General features: G+C 32.8%; 1 protein-coding gene across 5 annotated transcripts; it reads right to left on the reverse strand.

Moving 5' to 3' along the window:
- Nucleotides 1-1,212: 1,212 nt before the first annotated feature.
- Nucleotides 1,213-13,076, reverse strand: LOC148602152 (protein mono-ADP-ribosyltransferase PARP12-like). Of its 5 annotated transcripts, none has more exons than XR_015916998.1 (11): nt 12,924-13,076; nt 11,845-12,515; nt 11,023-11,407; nt 10,027-10,323; nt 9,684-9,864; nt 8,067-8,284; nt 7,266-7,407; nt 6,892-7,022; nt 6,030-6,495; nt 2,109-2,289; nt 1,213-1,339 (listed from the first exon to the last, which is right to left on the reverse strand). XR_015916998.1 is itself a non-coding variant. In XM_088554689.1 (9 exons), the coding sequence occupies exons 2-9, from the start codon at nt 12,494-12,496 to the stop codon at nt 6,075-6,077; spliced, it is 2,427 nt and encodes an 808-aa protein (XP_088410815.1). In that variant the 5' UTR covers nt 12,497-12,515; nt 12,924-13,076; the 3' UTR covers nt 5,991-6,074. The 5 variants fall into 5 exon arrangements, 2 of the variants coding, with proteins under 2 accessions (XP_088410815.1, XP_088410816.1); XR_015917000.1 differs by having other exon boundaries at nt 12,968-13,064; XR_015916999.1 differs by having other exon boundaries at nt 12,954-13,059.
- Nucleotides 13,077-19,161: the final 6,085 nt, after the last annotated feature.

Consider the following 19,161-nt stretch of genomic DNA (forward strand, 5'->3'; position numbering starts at 1 on the left):
AACCATTTACCCCATTTGGAGAATATTGGTATTTGAAGTGATTAAGTTTTAGTGTTAGTAAGAATTAGGCAGTAGGTGAAACGTGGTATGAAAAAAACCACCATTTTGTTAGTGTAATTTGACTATTTGAACCATCAGAATCAAGGAAAACAGACAAGATATTACATTATCAGATCGATGGGGTTTTGACATGCATGTTTCTGATTTTTCCCAATTTGCCTGATTTTTACAAGCACTTACACTTAATAAGATCAGTATGTTTTTATCATTATGCATCATAATGCAAAGGGAGAAGTTGATATTATTTAGTTGGTTTGAAGGCTTTAACCCAAAGTACCTATTGTAGTGTAGCTTTTTTCTTTTTATCCATAATCAAATTGACTGATAAAAACATGGAAGTTTATGACAACCACTTTAATTTGATTTGAACCATTTTCTAAATACCAACAAAAGCATCTGTAAAGAAAATATTTAGTTACTTCTGCAGACAATCAACAAAGCACATAGCATGAATCCATAGCTTTTTACACATGGATTTATACTCTTATTTCGCACTTGTCCTATGTAAAATACTAACAAGTTCGACGTCTTCGGGTATAACTAGATATTTTGGGAGGACAAATGCCCTGCATTTTTACTATACTGTGATTGGCAATTACTTTGTGAACGAATCATTGATGACAGAAAATTCTCCCATAGACATTCATCAACGTTTCTGATGTTATATAACATACTCGGGATAAACCTGATCGAACGTGAAAATAACGAAAATGTTAGGGTCCTGAACATTATCTACACAGGAATCAAACAATTCAAACGGATCTTTCGGATTTCTCGGAGGTGGTCGAACAAACGATGTCTCCCCAAGGGCAAAATCTCCCGCTAAAACACGCACGACAAATATGTGCTTTTAAAAAGGCTGCAAATTTGGTTAAGTTGCAAATTAAACCTTATTAGAAAAACCTAAAAACGTTCATGATATTTTCAAATTCAGTAGTAGTCAGGACTGAAAGTAATGGAAAACTCGACAATTTTAATCACCCCCTCCCAAAAAAAACCCAACAAAACAAAACAAAAACAAAGCAAAAAAAAAAAAACCAAAAAAACTTTTAAACCCAAATGAACTGATGATATCCCGCATTTACTAACAATAGAAAAATAATTAGCCAAAGATATTGAAACACACTGACGCTTCAACAAAAGTTAACATACCAGTTAAAAATGACTGCTTTTCTTTACTGACCATGATTTTGGAATAAAGGACACATGATCGTGCGGAAGAGACGATGCAATGAGTGGTCTAAGTGGTGATGTCCTGGAGTAACCTAAGTCGATCGATCTAAAATAAAATTTGTGACATATGGGAGTACTGTTTAGGAATAGTATCAATGGCCGCAAAAATTGAAATCAAAAGATATTGGATATATCATGGATTTTTGGGCAAAATTTCTCAAAAATCAATATACCCCCCCCCCCCAACAATAATACAGAGATATTACGGGTATCTGCACATTCTTTCTAAAAGTTGTAAAAATAAACCTAATTTACAATACCCTGTGGTCCTTTTCACAAAAAAATCGGAAGTGTAAAATTAGTTGTAAGTTGTGACGTTATAGAATATCAAAGTATTGTGACGTCATAGCTTACGACTAATTTTACACTTACGATTTTTTTGTGAAAATAGGGTCACAGTTGTTTTTGTCCTATTATCACCTCCTCCTCCTGATTTCCATCTCCTCCGGGTATACTACACAGGCCGTCTACGCACAGAACGGTCAGTTTTGTAAGTTACGTTTCTTTGGTTCATTCTTGGAAAGTCCACAATATAATTATGCCTACTAAAATCACTGTCTAACTTAGTAGAATATCCATTGGCAGTCTTAGGTGATGAAAAATGAAAAGGAGGGCAATCATTAAAATTTCATTAAAATAGAATCAAACATCATTTATCGAAAAGGGTAATTTGCAATTATATATCTGATAATATCTATCTATCTATCTATCTATATAGATTTCTCTATTTCTGATTTCTATTTTATGGGTTGCTTTGATTTTTATGGAGTCAGTTCATTCTTAAAACAGAACATACAATGAAGTTGTAGCGGTACCTTTTCGCCATAAAGTATCCATCTCCCTTGTTCGTTCTGGCAAAACTATTTGTAATTTGTCGCTAGAGGTTAGAATTTTTGGACTGCTGTCGATTCAGTTGATATGCGGCGTATTTAACTTACAATGCCTTTCCTCTTTGCCGTCATTTGCTGGAAGTCTATGTTCATTCGACCTTGTCGCCTACAATTAAATAAATACTTAAAGTATCTTTAAAAAGACCGTTGAGTGACCGGTCATCACATAAATTTTGATATAGACTTAAGTTTTAAGATGGTAGACAACATTCAATTAATATGAAGAAAAGAAAAAAAGACATACACATGTTATAACACAAGTCTATAAATATTCGTTAATGATTTGGGGCTAAACCTTAAAGCGGCATAGCTGTCATTTTCGTAATTTTTTATTCTGTTGAAATATACCTTAACTTTGAATCATTTCTACTAATTAGTACTTTTCCTGTATAATTTTATTTGTTATCCACAAATAAAATGCATTGAATACATGAAATAGGTGTCTATATATTTTTTGTCTTGCAAGACAAAAAAATCGACCTAGATAAATTTGTATGCGTGTGACATCTGGTGATCTTAATCCACGCATGTGCTGTATGGGTCGCTTCTTTGATAACAAATATGATTTCAAAGCGAAAGTCGAGTGGTTATTCAACGGCAAGGAAGACCGACGGACTCAAGTCGTAAAAAAAAAAAGTTCGGATATAACACAAGGATCCTTTTTAAATTTACGTATTGTGATATAATGTGGCCCAAATATGGTCATAATTTATTTGCAAATTAATCTAGAAATAGATAAACTGAAATGAAAACAAGACACGTGCTTACATGTGTATCAGCTATTGTTATTTTTACCAAGGTTAAAGTATTTTAAACCGAGGCCAATGTCCTGTCGGCAATCTTCGGAAGTAATGGCGAAAAATAATTAGATCAGAGCTATCGATCTTTTCTGATTTGAAAAAAGCGTTGTTTTCACAATATTCTATAGGTATTATCGATATTTATTGCTTCAATTGCATTACTATAAACTTATTTCATTGAATCAGCAAAATTCAAGAGAAGCAAAACCGAACAAATTTGACAGCTAATGCACCTTTAAATATATACAATTTAAAGAATAAGCTCGTATGAGTAAAAAGAAGTTGAGCCAGGAACACGGTAAACGACCCTATAATTTTGTGATTAAAATATAATCTTGTGAATATACTACACTCAACAACCGTTTAAAACTAGATTTGTTAAGACCGTAATTATTATATATAATAAAGTATTGCGTGTCCAAAGTAGCATATCGTATTCGTTGTATTAAAATTGAAAACTAGTTTTGCTTAACCGTTTTGAGGTAAAAACAAAAAAATCCGCGAGCAAGCTCTGGCATAACGTATGAGCTGTGATATGAACACTCCATACGCAGGTGCTGAAGAGATGTTGCCACATATGAAAGGAAAGTTGACAATTCTGAATGAAAAGTCATCATGGTTGTCGTAAAGTTTTCCTTTACCATCGATTTCTAAGTGTAGCACTAGATATGAGGCTGCCTTCACAGTGTCTGTAGTATACTTTATCTCAAGTTCTTTTGAGTAGATGCGATGTATCAAATCCCCGAAATTAGGATTGCTTAAAGATAATATGTCATCTATATAGCGGAAACTGAGATTGAAGGATCTAGCCAAACGATATTCCTTCTTTCTGATCAGATCAGCTATAAAGTCAGCCTCATAAGAGTGGAGGAATAAGTCAGCAAGTAAAGGAGCACAATTTGTTTCCATTGGAATGCCGACCGTTTGTTGAAAAACACGTCCACCACACTGGACAAATATGTGGTCGATTAAAAATTCCAGCATTTTGTAAACATCTTCCTCTGTATATTTGGAAGATGATTTTGAATTTTTTCTAACAAAGTATTAGGAATCTCTACCAAGAACTATATATTTGTATCTAGGTGTACCATCTTTTTTTGAAAAACAACGATGTTTAATGTTTTTAAGTCTGGATTTTAACTGAGTATGGGGAATAGAAGTATACAGTGTTGAAAAATCATAGGTTTTAATGATATTATATTCAGATAATAGTCTTGAACTAATTGTTTCCAAAAGGTCTTTCGAATTTTTCAGGATCCACATTGAATTAATACCACTACGGGAGTAACAAGTGTTGTGGTCGGACTGCAGACACTCTTTGACAGTTGTGAGTATAGAAGTTAAAAGTTTTGAAAAAAGGTTTGGTGGTATATTTTGCAGATCCATCTATGTAACGTTTTTGTATGGATTCTTTTTTGAGTTTATGAATCCAGTACATAGTCGGTAAATCACAATCATCGTCCTTGGTAGAGAGACCAAAAGAGGATAGCACAGATTTATGGTTTTCCACAATTTCTTCTTTGGAGAGTGTGGTAGCAGTATAGGTCTTATCACTACTATTATTTTCTACGTCTACCTCTGATAATAATTATTGAATGTAAAACGTTTTGCAGACAAAAACAATGTTTTTCTGGGCTTTGTCTGCTGGTATATTATAACAACATATTTGTCATGTATAGTAGACAAAGTTTGTGCTACATCAGGGTCCTTGGAAACTGATGTAGCATTGGCACTCATGACCTACTTAAAACTTTCATTCGTTTCAAAATTAAGGACCTCACGGCCTTTAACCACTCTGACATAGAATCAATGTCTTCGTGTTCTCGTTTTATCCATTTTCTTGCGTAGTCCTCTATGGCATCCATAAGAACAATAAAGTTATAATTCCAATTTATGGAGCGCGGTTCACGGTACTTGGGACTTTTAGAAAGGATATTACGCAGAGATTCGTTTTCGATGATGGACAAATCTCCCGTAGCGACGTGACCGGTAGGACCATATTTGAATGGAGAGTTTTTACAAGAACAGTCAGGTGGTTTGAAGTCATTGAAGTCATCACTACAGAAAATGTAGATTGCCGATTTGTTAACCGTGTCATGGTCTTCCAATCTCTTGCATCTACAATGGACTTAACATTTTAGGAGCAACTTAGGCGGGTGTTTCTAGAAAAAAGAGGACGCTGACCCTACCGGTGCATTTGGTCCATGCTCACAGGTTTATGGTGGACTCCGAGTTGTTCATTTGATTTTGTTTCTTTTTACGTGTTATTTTGATAATTTCATGTTCTTTATTATGTGTGTCTGTTTTTCCTGTTTGGTCTTCTCATTCGATTTTATTCTTTAAATTTCTGCTCAAATATTGATACAATTCATAACTCTGTCTACTGCAGTTCACTTTTTATAGTACAAGTTCGTAAATAAAATTTATCTTCCAATTTTCGTGTTATCCTAAGTAATATCACATCAATTTGTTATGCATTTATATTACAAATTTCAAAATACCTAGAACACTGAGACTTCATGAACCTGTTGATGATATATTTGGATTCTAGTACAAAGCACGTTTTATATTATTGCTAACTACAACCAAAGCGGTCTATTTAAGTGTCAGTCTGTGTAAGATTCAGGCAGTGGGTGAAACATGGTATGGAAGAATCCACCATTTTGAAAGTGTTATTTGTGTATCTGCACCATCGGAATCGAGGAAAACATCTATATCATTTTGGTAAATTGAGTTTTGATTTCTTTGATTAACATTTCAAAGGCAGATAACTCTGTCAAAAACCTCATTTTTCTAACATTCTATCAACAAAAATCCTGGCAAATCTAGTGATGGATGCCGAGATAAAATAATGGTCTTTTCAAACAGAGAATATCAATATTTAATTACAAAAAGAAGCTGTACAGCTTTTTATAACGTACTATATGTCTAGTTACGACCTTTTCTCATTTATCCAAAGTAAAAAAAACAAACGCATGGAAATTAGGAAAGAAAAAACCTTATTAACTATATTTAGATATTTTAATATGAAGTACTAATTACATACTTTCCCATAAAAAATCTGTGAATGAATCGTTCATAGTGGAAGATGTTAACGTTTCTGATATTCTATGATGTATTCAGGATAAACCTGATCGAACGTGAAAATAACAAAAATGTTAGGATTTTGAATATCATCTACACAGGAATCAAACAATTCAAACGGATCTTTCGGATTTCTCGGAGGTGGTCGAACAAATGATGTTTCCCCGAGTGCAAAGTCTCCTGCCAAGACACGAACGACGAATATATGTTTTTTCTTTCCCAAATCTGTGTAACTATCAGCAGTTTGTGCCATTCTGGCAAAATAACTGCCTTTACCGTATTTGTGTCCTGTTTTGCTTCCACTAAATCTGAAATCAAAACCTTGACGACAGATTGCATCAACAATGTCTTCACTTGTTCCATGAAAGAGTTGGAACTCTCGTATTTCTCTTCCATCCGTTCGTTTCTTTTTCATTTTATCCCGTTTTCTGAAATAGCAATGATTCCCATTTACATGGTCAACGTTTAGGTTTATATCATTTGAAAATGTCATTGGATAATGATATTCACATATTTTATCATATAATGGAAAACATGAATTTATACTTATGGCTATAGAAGGGTACCTTATGTTGTCGCATTTATTTCATTAGTAGCGCACAGTAAAGGACTGGAACAAATTTTTACTCATTTGGCTGCATTGACCATAACTTATGATATACATCATCTGCTTCTTTAGTAAATACATAGTATATCACAGGCCATTTCTATTGAAGTGTGGAAGTTAAAACAGATATGATGGAAATATGATGTGTCTACATTGCATATTTGAATTTATAAACACTTTGTGTCAATCTTGAAATTCGAAACCCTTTAATATTTACGCCATAAAATTCAACCATGGTTCTCCATTTTCTATCCTTTTAATTGATGTTATGTTCAAAGATTTTGGCATCGATTCGAAAAACAGCCTTTTTATATCTGCATTTTCTTGTCCAGACACCTGGCAGTTTACCTACATAAATTATTTTATTAATAGACCAACTAAAATATTAAGTATTGAAATTTCCAAAGGCAGGGTTGTTTGATTCATGACAATTCTACAACGGAAATAATAGATATAGCCGAATCAAATAGTAAAAGTAGTCAGGATGGAAAGAAAATCTGACTGCCAAAAGGATTCATCAGAAGTAACGTTTCGTCAAGAACGGAATGATAAGAAATCTCATTTAAACAGACTGTCTAAAAACTGACTTACCAACTTAAAGTGATTGCTAATGTCCAAATTTGTACTTTTCTTAATTGTCCAGCAACTTGGGAGAAATGACACCGAGTCGTGTGCTAGAGGTGTTGGTACGGATAATGCAGATGACGGCTTTGGCTCAGTCAAGTCGCAGGATCTGGTACAGAATGTGTGGAATGTTTAGTGCAAATTTTGGGGAAAATGATCAAAGTACAAAGACAACAAGCATTTTGTACCGCGCAAGACTTCTTACAATTAGGCTTCTGGACCAGGATTATGTTGCTACAAGATTGAAGTCATCACTACAAAAGTTTTATAGTCGTCATCGTGAACTCATAGATCGTTACGGCGTATCCATCTGTACCATGAAAACCCTTTTGTTCAACGTGTCATAGTTTTTCTTTCCTCGCTCGTCTGCCACGTACTTGACTTTTTGTTAGTAAATCGGCGGGTTTTTCTAGAAAAGCAGAGGACGCTTACCCTATCGATGCACTTGGTCCATGCTCCTAGTTTTTAGTGGAGTCCGAGTAACTCATATATTTTTTTTGCTCTATACGTATTATTTTGGTTCTTTGTTGTGTGTGTCGGTTTTCCATGTCTAGTCTTTGTCCCTGCATTCCATTCTTTTGATTTTCGCTAGAATCTTGGTTCCCTTAATTTCTCTTTCATAATTACGTTTATTGAGGTTTGCTAGTAATCGTCTGAATATAAAAACGTAAAGATTATTTTCCATAATAACGGAAGACAATAAAACTCATTAAGCAATTATTTTGTGATATTGCTCAAAATACCCTATAGAGCAAAAACAATACCAACCTCCATTTCTTAACTTTGATTTCCTCTGGAGAGACAAAAACAGGTCGTCTACGTACAGAACGCTCAGTTTTGTGTACAACATTTCTTTGGACCATTCTTGGAAAGTCCATAATATAATCATGCCCACTTGTATTGAATTTCATTTGACCCCCTGGATTTTCTTGGAAGTTCATCTCAATAAAAGCACTGTCAACTCTTGTAGAATATCCCGTGACGTTCTATAGATACGATAGTATAACAAAGCAATCATTTTACTGAATTTTGAAGATATGATTATTATTTCTGACAAGACTTTTGATCGTTATACCCCTTTTCGCGTAAATTAATAGATTCATTTGAGTTCTAAAGTTATTGTTCATGCAAGATTTATGCGCTCATACTGGTTTCCGATATTTAGTGAAAGTCATTGTATGAGATGCCATTTACATGTGCAACTCGGCGAATGTTTCTAGAAAAGCAGAGGACGCTTACCCTACCTGTGAACCTGGTCCATGCATCCAGTTTTTAGTGTAGTCCGAGTTATCCATTTGCTTTTGTTACTTTGTTTGTATGACGTTATGTCTGTTTTCCATGTCTGGTCTTTGTCCCTTGATTACATTCTTTTGATTATTGCCATAACCTTGGTTCCCTTGATTACTCCTTCACACGATATTTCTATGTAATTCTTTTAGTATGAAAATGCATTGGGAGGTATTTACGTTTTTTATTATTATTATTTAGAAGTATAGTCCACACGTTTTTAAAAAAAAAAACTGAAATGTCATGTTGACACAATATATAAGCTGTCGATGCATGTGGCAAAAATAACAAAAAGTAAAAGGACCACAGCCAATGTATTGAGTATCAACATTATTGGAATTTTTTTATTATGATTTTATCACATACTACTGATTAAATAGGTTGGGTGCTCCTTTAGTTTGTTCAAATCATCGAATTCATACAAGAATTGAGTATTAAGGAATCAGAATTTCAGGTGCTTTAAATGGAAGTTGTTGGTCACACAGCTATCAGAGAAGATCTAAAAGCAGTCCAAGGGATTTTCAATCATTAATTAAAAATCGTAAACCTCCAATGTGTCTTTGTTTAAATTATACTGATATTTGAACTATCGAAAAACCTGGTAAGTTCAGTTTGCATGTCAAAAAACCAGATACTATGAATTTTATCTAGATTGTATTTTGTAAAAAAAAAGATTTTTTAAGAAGTGGTCCTTAATTTTTTGTTGCGTACATTTTATAAGTTTACTCTTTAGAAATATGTCGCAAATCAAAGATTTTTCGTTTACATTTTGTTTCTAATTTGGCAGCTTCACAACATCGTTATTTCCAATTCAAGTATCATAAAAGATCTGCAAAACGTGTTTTTAACTATTTGAGCACATATTTTACAAAATCTTATGCAACGTCTAAATATTGTTTTATTTGACAAACTTTACATGTAGGACTTTATCTTATATGAACAGAAACAACCCTTAGATCCTAACTTTGATCCTAACTAAGACACGAACTCCATTAACTCTTAACTCTAGATTATTATTGTACATTTTGATATGTATAAAGTTATATTTCAAGAGTAGAGTACTCACTCATGTATTTTAATTTGTAAACAGGTTAATACCTTTTCGCCATAGAGTATCCATTTGTCACGCTGATCCTGCCAAAACCATCTGTAATCAGTCGCCAATGGCTGGAACCTTTGAACTGCAGTTGATTCTGTTGCTATGCGGCGAATTTTACATAAAACCCCTTTCTTTCGTCCTGTCATTTGTCGGAAATCTATGATCATCTGACCTTGTCGCCTACAATCAAACAAATACTTAATTATTACCATATCTACATAACCGTCAAATAATGGTCCAATCTGAATAGAATAAAATTCCTAGCACAATCCTTAATTGAACTATTACAGAATTAATAACGTTATATATAGAATCATAATAATAGAAACTTAATATATGTACCTGAACTGTATGGTATGAACATCTGTATCAACATTGCAATAGTGTCGCTCTATGTCTACGTTTTCATCTGACCGGAAGTCCTTCCAGCCTCGTTCAGAGTCTTTGAGTTGCCATTGGTACATGTTTATTTTATGGTGTCTGTTGCAGTTGTTGCCATACATACATTCACCTCTCAGGAAAAAGATACAAATCTCCGTTGTACCTTCGCTTTTGGAATCAGGGTTTGAAACGAATGTAAAATCATGTAGTGACAACTGACCTCCAAACCTTTGAACCAAACATGGATTCGATTTAGCTCTTCAATGGGAATCGTATAATGTTGTTTGAGTTGGATCACATGTAAGAAAACGGGAAACATAAAACGTTGAGAAGGAAAATTTTAGTTAAAAGTATAGTGTATTAAAAGAAAGTGATTAGTAAATAGTATTCATCAACTTCCCCAAAAAGTTTATTTCGTTAGAAAGGGAAACAACAGTTCATAGAACAAAGCTACAAACTGTTGAAGACCCTTGGGTGGCTTTGAGCTGTCATTTTCCTTTTTGGTTGTTGTATTGTTGACTTATTCACTACATTCATTCCTATAGTTAGATAGATATGTAACGGAAAGTTATGAAATAAACGTTTACGTTAAAACCATTTTGTATTAGATTGTTAGATTCTTGGAATAAATGATATGTTTGTATCATATTCAATTTCAACAAAGTCTATCAAGCTTTTATTTAAAACAGAATGAAATCAATCAAAGTTACTTTGATGCTTTCATAATATCGACGTAAAATGCTGAATAAAAACGTTCGTTCCAATGATGTGAAAGCGTTGTGTCCCTTACCCGAGTTATATCTCCTTAAATAGACCATACATGATCTGTGAAATAAATATTTAAACAGTAAATAACAACATAACATTGTACACAATGAAGGAGATTAAACCAAAAGTTTCTTACAAAAACACAAAATACAATTTAATTAGCTTGCTAAAGAACAATTTTGTCAGTACCTAGACATGTCACCTCGCGAAAATCTTGACTTGCGTCGACCACCACGATAATTACTGTCGTCAGACGACTTAAAACAATCCTCGAAACTGTAGTAATTACAATCGCCTGAACAATGACTCTCTTGTGAATGTGGATGTCTCCGCCCACTTTTATTCTTTTTAAATCTACCTTCACCTGGTTTTGATGACAATAACCCACCATGTTTGGAGTGACCACCACCCCATTCATCTAGACTGTCATCGGATTCAGACATTGAGCTATCCGTTGAGTCTACATCGCTGTCACTCGAATCGGAGTCATCATCGTAGTAGTAACATGAACGAAACTGGGACAAGACAGTCCCTGCATCTAACTTCGTGTTAATACCATAAATCTCGAAAATACCTGAATAATAATAATAATGAAAAGAATAAGAATAATGAACTCTTAAAGCCCAATCACTTGAGCCGTGATTGTTTTATTTTAAATTGTTTGTTCATCTATTCATTGGCCGACTTCATTTCAACAAAATATTCAAAATACATGTATTAGAAAAAAAGGGAGGAAAAAGTCTAAATATCTTCAAGCGATGATATTTCACAATATCAAGCTAAACAAGGATTGTAACGTTACCAATTGTCGATAGTATCGAATGTTGACCTTTCTAATTAAACCTTGACATGAAAGAACCCTTTACTGAGGGCAGTAATGTTGAATTAACAATTCAAAAATTGAGTACTCCTTTTTTTTCCAATTCGGATTTACACAATTATTTTTTTCTGTTAACTTGGTATTATTGGAATATTAATACAATGAGCTTACTGCAAGTGCTAAGTTCTTACCTTTGACCTGGGGATGACATATGTTGTGATTTTTCGCACATCTTTGTCCGCATAATTCCTGTCTCACATATGTGATGCAGATATGTAGAAATTTACAGTTATCGCCCTTGGTACATCCACTTGTGTTGTAATATTTACAGATCGGTGGCTTGGTCACCCTGTTTCGACTGTTTAAATTTCTGAACAGATTTCTCAGTTGCCCTAATTCCAAATCTTCTAAATCGTGATACTCAATAAGGCGACGATTGTGGCTTGAGTCCACAGCATGTCCAAATTTGCATTTTGACTGTGGAACGATTTTGCAGTGTGATAGCAAAAAGAATTTACAAATGTGTAATTTATTGCAACGTCCTTTGCAATTTCCAGAGTACCCACAGTGTTTAGGGCACAGCTGAAGTGTGGTTCTAGGTCGAATTGTGTTTCGATTGTGATCATCGCAAACTATTATGAAATTATTGTCGAATTTTTTCAAAACGGATAATATTGAAAACTTAAACTGCCTTCCACAGATGCTCTCGACTTCATCTTTAAGGTTCTTTAGAGAGGACTGACGATTTTCGGTTTCACATAAATATTTTAGAGCAGCCTTTGCAATCTGAAGATCAAATCGTTGTAACTGCCTGTCAGGCTTTGGTGGCCATCTGTGAGACATGTTAAGATTTGTTCATAGTCTAAATAAGGCAAAAAAAAAAGAAATCATAAATAGAAGTTTGAACAAGTATTCATTTTCACATTCTCTTTCTGTTAATTTCATTTTAAAATACATCAGAAAAGAACATAAAATATTCAGGGCCGATCCAGACCTGTTGGTTATTGAAAAGAGGGTTTCAGGCTGTTATTTTATTTATTTGGCCATTTCAAAATTTCACAATGAAAATGGGGGAGTTCTGCTCCCGTAACCCCCTTCTAATCCGCTACTGAAATGAGTGGTGTAAAACAAATTGGTTGATTTGTAATAAAGTGTGTTAAAGTATGTGTTTATATCATTTTTATTGCTACCAAGATATAAAACTATATTGCTTCATGTGGGTTCAACAAACGCATATTTGTCTTTAATGAAAAAAACTTAATTCACTTACGCTTCCTGAGATAAATAATCAAATGCTCACAATAATAAAATCACCTCTCTAGAAAGAAAATAACGACCGGAAGATGTTTAAATGTACACACCATACGGAAACATTTTAACACGTATAGCTGTTGTCAGGTGATAGCATATTTACCTGCACGTAAGCAAATCGTTTATCAGACAGGTCGATTCACAAGTACAACAATTTTATATCATAATAACTGACTCAAGACATCATTGGTTGTGTTAATTGTTGCTCCTGATCCATTATTTATATTTAAGAATTTCATTTGGCCAAAAGAGACAAAGTATCGTGCAATGTAGGACAGTGTAATATAAAACACGTGGAAATCTCATTATCTACCAAAACATGTTATAAATGAAACGCATGGTATCAAAGAATAAAAAATCCATAGGAAGAGTAATCAAGGGAATCAAGGTTATAACGGTGATCAAAAGAATACAATCCAGGGACAAAGAACATAAAGTAACTAAAATCATACATACCAAGTTACAAAAGTAAATGAGCAATTCGGACTCCACTAAAACTCTGGCAGCATGGACCAGGTGCACCGGTAGGGTAAGCGTCCCCTGCTTCTCTAGAAACACCCGCCGAGTTGCTCATAAAAAGTCAAGTCCGGGGTAGACAAACGAGGAAAGGAAAACTATGAACCGTTGAATAAATCAGTTTTCACCAGGAAAACACGATTGGAGACTTATAATTGGTCAAATATTTCAATATTTTTGCTCGTGCAAGATAAATACTATCCACAGATAATTAGATACGATTGATATAGGCATATTCAATATTTACCGTATTTGTCGAATAAACTTTCCATTCTATATCACACGCATATAGCAGATGGGGCATTGGAACTTTGAATAAGGGGAATGGGGAAATCAGTCTTAACATATCTATACCACTATATAAAAATTAAATCTTATTCAAACAAAATAATATCTAAATATTGAACAAAAAAAAATTAATATATATATATATATATATATATATATAGAAGGCTCTGAAAAATTCCCAACGATGTTAGAACTTTCAAATTTGAGAAGCACATTTTTTTGTCGTTGCCTCCGCGGGACTCTCGTACCGCTGTGACATCTGTGCTTCCCAAATTTGACAGTTCTGACATCGTTGGGAATTTTTCAGACCCTTCTATAAGTTTACGTTATCTTCCCTGTATCAATTTGATCCGATGGAGCAGTGTAGCGAATAGAGTCGTCACATTCTGAGACGTTGTATAATATTGATTTGTTGTGACATGCATCATTAATTTGATCCTCTATCCTACATAATAACACCTAGATGAACTGTCCCCTACTACCTTACATTGTTTACTAAGTTACAGCCCTAGATTAATCCTACGAAGAGGAATCACCCGGTCAGCGAAAGCTATATTTTTTATATAGCCTAGCTGCCCGAGTGGTCTAGGGCGCTGGACTTAGTGCAGGCGGTGTTGCCATAGCTGTCACAGCGGTACGAGTTCGAGTCCTGCGGAAGAAACGACCAAAAATTTGCTTCGTAAATTTGACAGTTCTACCATCGTTGGGAATTTTTCAGACCCTTATATAAGTTTACGTTATCTTCCCTGTATCAATTTGATCCGATGGAGCAGTGTAGCGAATAGAGTCGTCACATTCTGAGACTATATATATATATATATATATATAAAGCAATGATATTGTCTAAGTAAACTCAACGCGGACACCCTATTAATAACGTATTCGACGAGGACACTCCTACTAATGATACACTCAACGAGGACACTCCTACTAATGATACACTCAACGAGGACACTCCTATTAATGATACACTCAACGAGGACACTCCTACTAATAATACACTCAACGAGGACACTCCTATTGATGATACACTCAACATGGACACTCCTATTAAAATACACTGAACATTTCTTGTAACTTAAAACAAATCATGCAAGTAGTTATACAGCATACTTTTTTGCAGAAATATTTATATGCCCGTGTTTGTAGCTTTGTTTTAGACCAATGAACACATTTTTTGTATCGCCAGTAAACTGTTAAGTCAAAGATTTTGTAACCATAAACTAGTTTACTCAATTCAATTGCTCATTTACTTTTGTTACTTTATATGTATGTTTTTAGTTACTTTATGTTATTTGTTGTGTACGTCTGTTTTCCATGTCTGGTCTTTGTCCCTGGATTACATTCTTTTGATTACCGCTATATATTGGTTCCCTTGATGACTCTTTCTTTCGTACATATAATTATTTGATGCTGAAGTTTTGTTATACTTGGTGTTACTTGATAAGAAGTGAAATTTCCCTTCCAAGTTTAACAGTAATATAATAAATAAAGCTCGAAATTTTAAACAGAAAGATTTTGGGTCTAGAAAAATTAAGATAACCGTAAAATTTATCTAAATATTTGAATTGTGTTTTTATTGGTTCCAAAAATTGACTCTATTTTAATGAATCTGTAAAACAAATTAAAAATTTAAATCAAAACTTTGCAATTGCACGAAACCATTGTTTTTCTTTGACATTTTCAATATATGTTTACTAAATTATGTTGGACGCGTCTTAACTGATATTTTTTTTGTCTGAGAAAACTAGGTGTGCTTACCAGTTGCTTTTCGATTTTGAACTAGCTTAAAGAAACATCAAGTACTCTTTCGAGATATATTCTTTTGCTCTATGTGTTGAGTTATTCGCTCTTGATGCCAAGAAATAAATCTAAATGCGACAGATTTTTATAGTTTGTTGTTGTATTTATCCATCAAGTACCGAAGATCCGAAGATACACGAGGTTTAAGCTCTTAAACGCTTCTTTCAATCCGTATTTGTCCAAAACCAGGATCCTGTAGTCCCGTAGTTGTTGTTTTTGTATGTCTGTTGTAATTGTTTTACGCTTTATTTTCTATAAATTGATCGATTTTCATCTTTTATGAAAAGTATTTTATCATTTATCTACGGACCATTTTTAGCTTGCTTAGTGTTATCGATTTTGCCAATCATTTAAGACCGTTTGGCGACCTGAAAAAGTTCAATTGTTCATTGGTAAAAATTTTAGCAATTACATTTGTAAAAAATACTACGGCATCTCCTATTTTCCTTTTAATTTTTTTTTATTACAAATTCAGTTTACAGATAAAATAATTGATTATAAAAAAATATAAAAAATAAATAAATAAATGAATAAATAAATAAAATAATAATAAGATAACTTGAAACATTGATTTAAATTCAAGGAAGTTGTGATGCACCTGTATTAATGAACAGGAATTTTTGAAATAATGTAATCAAATCTCTACGCAAAGTTCGGAGCATAGATAGTATAACTAACTATTAAAGTATATTTTTTACACCTTTCAAGCGATTTTATCTTTATCATCATCGTTCCTTGCAAATCTTACGTATGAGGATGGTTATCTGCTCTAATTTGTAAATGAAACTCTCATTTCAAACTGTATATTTATGTTCAAAATACTAGTGAAAATTCATTGGTAATAATCGGAGCATTTGTAGCTGGTCAGTATTACTGCCTTTGTACGACATCAAATTGGCAAGAAATGTAACAAAGCATTAAAATAAATGATCAAGTTTTGATGGCAGTTAAATCTTTCTTACCCATCCTTCATTACTACAGCAAAGTGGACAAAATTGTGCGTTGCGTTGATTGTACACGTATTACAGCAATAAACAATTAGAAAAACTCTTATTTTGATGAAAGAGTCATCACGGGAACCAAGGTCATAGCGGTAATCAAGAGAATGTAACCCAGGGACGATGAAACATTGTTGACAATAGTTATACCCACCATACTGAAGCAATATACAAGTTTGATTTTCTACAAGCTAAAATTGTAACTTCTAAGTACAATCATGCATTTTGGTTTCAATATATTTATCTATAATACAATTCTTATTTTATAACGTTGCATGCTTAAATTACACATCTAAGTGATATTTAGTATAACCAACGGTTATTTCATAAAACAAATGTTGTCAAAAATTTACCCCTCTTCTTTTAAATTGCATGTATTTAGATTTATGAAAAATTAGATTATGCACTCTGAATAAATGATATAAATCAAAATCCTTTTTGATAATGTATGTATGAATTGCAATGAAAATTAAAAATGCATATTTTTTTAATTTACAAATATTTGAAAACAAATGTTGTGCTGTAGATTTTCAATTATGTATCAAAGTTTTTCGGTTTATCATATCAACTTTTATTTAAACCAATACAATGAATTTTGGAAATATTTAGTTTTAGGTACATTCCCACCAGTTTCCCTCGGTAGATTATTATGGCATTAACAAATCGAACGAATTGATACAAACATGTTGCATTTTAATGATTTATATATGCCAGTAAGTTATATACGAAACTTTGTATTGCTCGATGATAATGTAATACACCAGAGAAATATATTGTAATTAAGCGAACTTAGACAGATGTGTTGAAACAGTTAAGTCAACATTTGAATCAATAAGTTAAAACAAAAAATACTTACAGGTGTCTGACATATGACATGAAAATAGTTTCCATCATTTTGTTAACAGTGAATTATCCCTAGGTATTCAGTTGGTGTTAGTATAAAATAAATTCACATTTGTTGAACATGGGCATGTTTTTTTAATTTTTGACTTTATTCAAGTTATCTAGACAGGTACAACACGACAAAAAAAAACTAAAAACATGATAACAGGTTCGTATGCAGTGTTTTACTATATTCCCTAAATAACAGCAAAATCTGTTTATAGATATATCTTATTTCGTGGTTGAACGCAATCAAGCAACTGTTCAAGGTATTTTTAAATAATATAAATGACTGAAAGAAAACCTGTTAGATTTTAAATATTCAGGATAGAATGTTGAAACTATAATATCGTTTTAGCTTTAGTTAGATAGTTACCTACATATCACGTGATTAAATGATCACACAGGTAAATTACTTTGAGAAATTTGAATTAAAAAAAAACGTTCATCACTTGGTCAGAAAAGAACTATTATTAATGGTTAAATGTGTGGTATCCAATTCACACTGACCTATGAAAACGGTGTTTTGGTGTTGTAAAACAATGGTAAAAAGTCAGGTCCAGCACTAGCATCACACTTCATATTGAAACTATTATGCCTATAATTGTTTTATCAATTAATAAGATGACACAATGTTATTCAAATACCGAACACATAATATAAAATAAGTAGTTTAAATAAGACAACTAGCAAAGAAAAGAAAATGTGTAAAATCATATATTGCATTCAAATTAACGTCATTTTGCCAAAATTGTTGGAAAGAAGATGTTCATTATTTCAATTTTGTTTTGTTTTTGTTTTCTTTTACTGCAAGATAAAAAGTAAAAAGACCCCAAATTCAAATTTGCGTTTTGATATATGAAAGAATGTCAGTTAAGCGTTCCTCATATAAAGTTATCATAAATTTACTATTTGTTTTTAAATCCTGAAAAATCCCTACATATTCCATATGATATGTAGTAAAATATTGACTTTGATTTGGTTATCTCAATATCAAGTTCAATTTCTATGTTTTTGAATTAAAATTCAAAAGTATGTACATTCAGCGTCATCTTCGAATAATGGATTTACTAAATATTAGGTATGATTTCAAAACTGTCTTTAAACTTCAAATTAACTCAATCTTGTTTCTATTTGTCTATCTGTAACTGCATTCATTTTTTACAATTAAAATAATTCTAAAAAATATATAACATTAATGACACTAAAGCCGCTTTGTAAATGTTTGGTGAACAATGATTAACTTACAGAGATAAAACGTTATTTGCACATAGAGAAATAAAAACAACACACCCAAAAGGTTACAAATATTTGATTAAAAGCATAAATACATTGTTCTGTTTCTTTTTTTGAAATATATGTTTAGTTAAACATTCTTGTCACAATTATTTAGAGAAAGAAGATATTAAATGAAATAAAAAAAGACTTAAATATTATAAACTGTTACGCGGTAAAGCGATTTCTAAGGCTAGCCCATTTAAGACAATGATAAAATCGAGTTTTAACGATTTATTTTGATTCTAAAAGGATAGTTATATATATCCTACCAAGGACGATGATTGTGATTTACCGACTATGTACTGGATTCTTAAAGTCCACAAGAATCCATACAAACAACGTTACATAGCTGGATCTGCAAAATGCACCACCAAACCTCTTTCAAAACTTTTAACTTCTATACTCACAACTGTCAAAGAGGATCTACAGTCC

This window comes from Perna viridis, chromosome 12, assembly GCF_037379345.1.
Source record: "Perna viridis isolate PV_CMFRI_1.1 ecotype Kerala chromosome 12, ASM3737934v1, whole genome shotgun sequence".
NCBI lineage: Eukaryota > Metazoa > Mollusca > Bivalvia > Mytilida > Mytilidae > Perna > Perna viridis.

What these genes read in the sequence shown, in the direction of transcription:
- LOC148602152 (XM_088554689.1), bottom strand. Translation starts at nt 12,496, where the DNA reads ATGTCTCACAGATGGCCACCAAAGCCTGACAGGCAGTTACAACGATTT. An exon ending in ATGTCATCCCCAGGTCAAAG is followed by an intron (nt 11,408 to 11,844) that starts GTAAGAACTTAG and finishes ATTATTATTCAG; the next exon opens with GTATTTTCGAGATTTATGGT. An exon ending in CCATGGTTGAATTTTATGGC is followed by an intron (nt 6,496 to 6,891) that starts GTAAATATTAAA and finishes TTGCTATTTCAG; the next exon opens with AAAACGGGATAAAATGAAAA.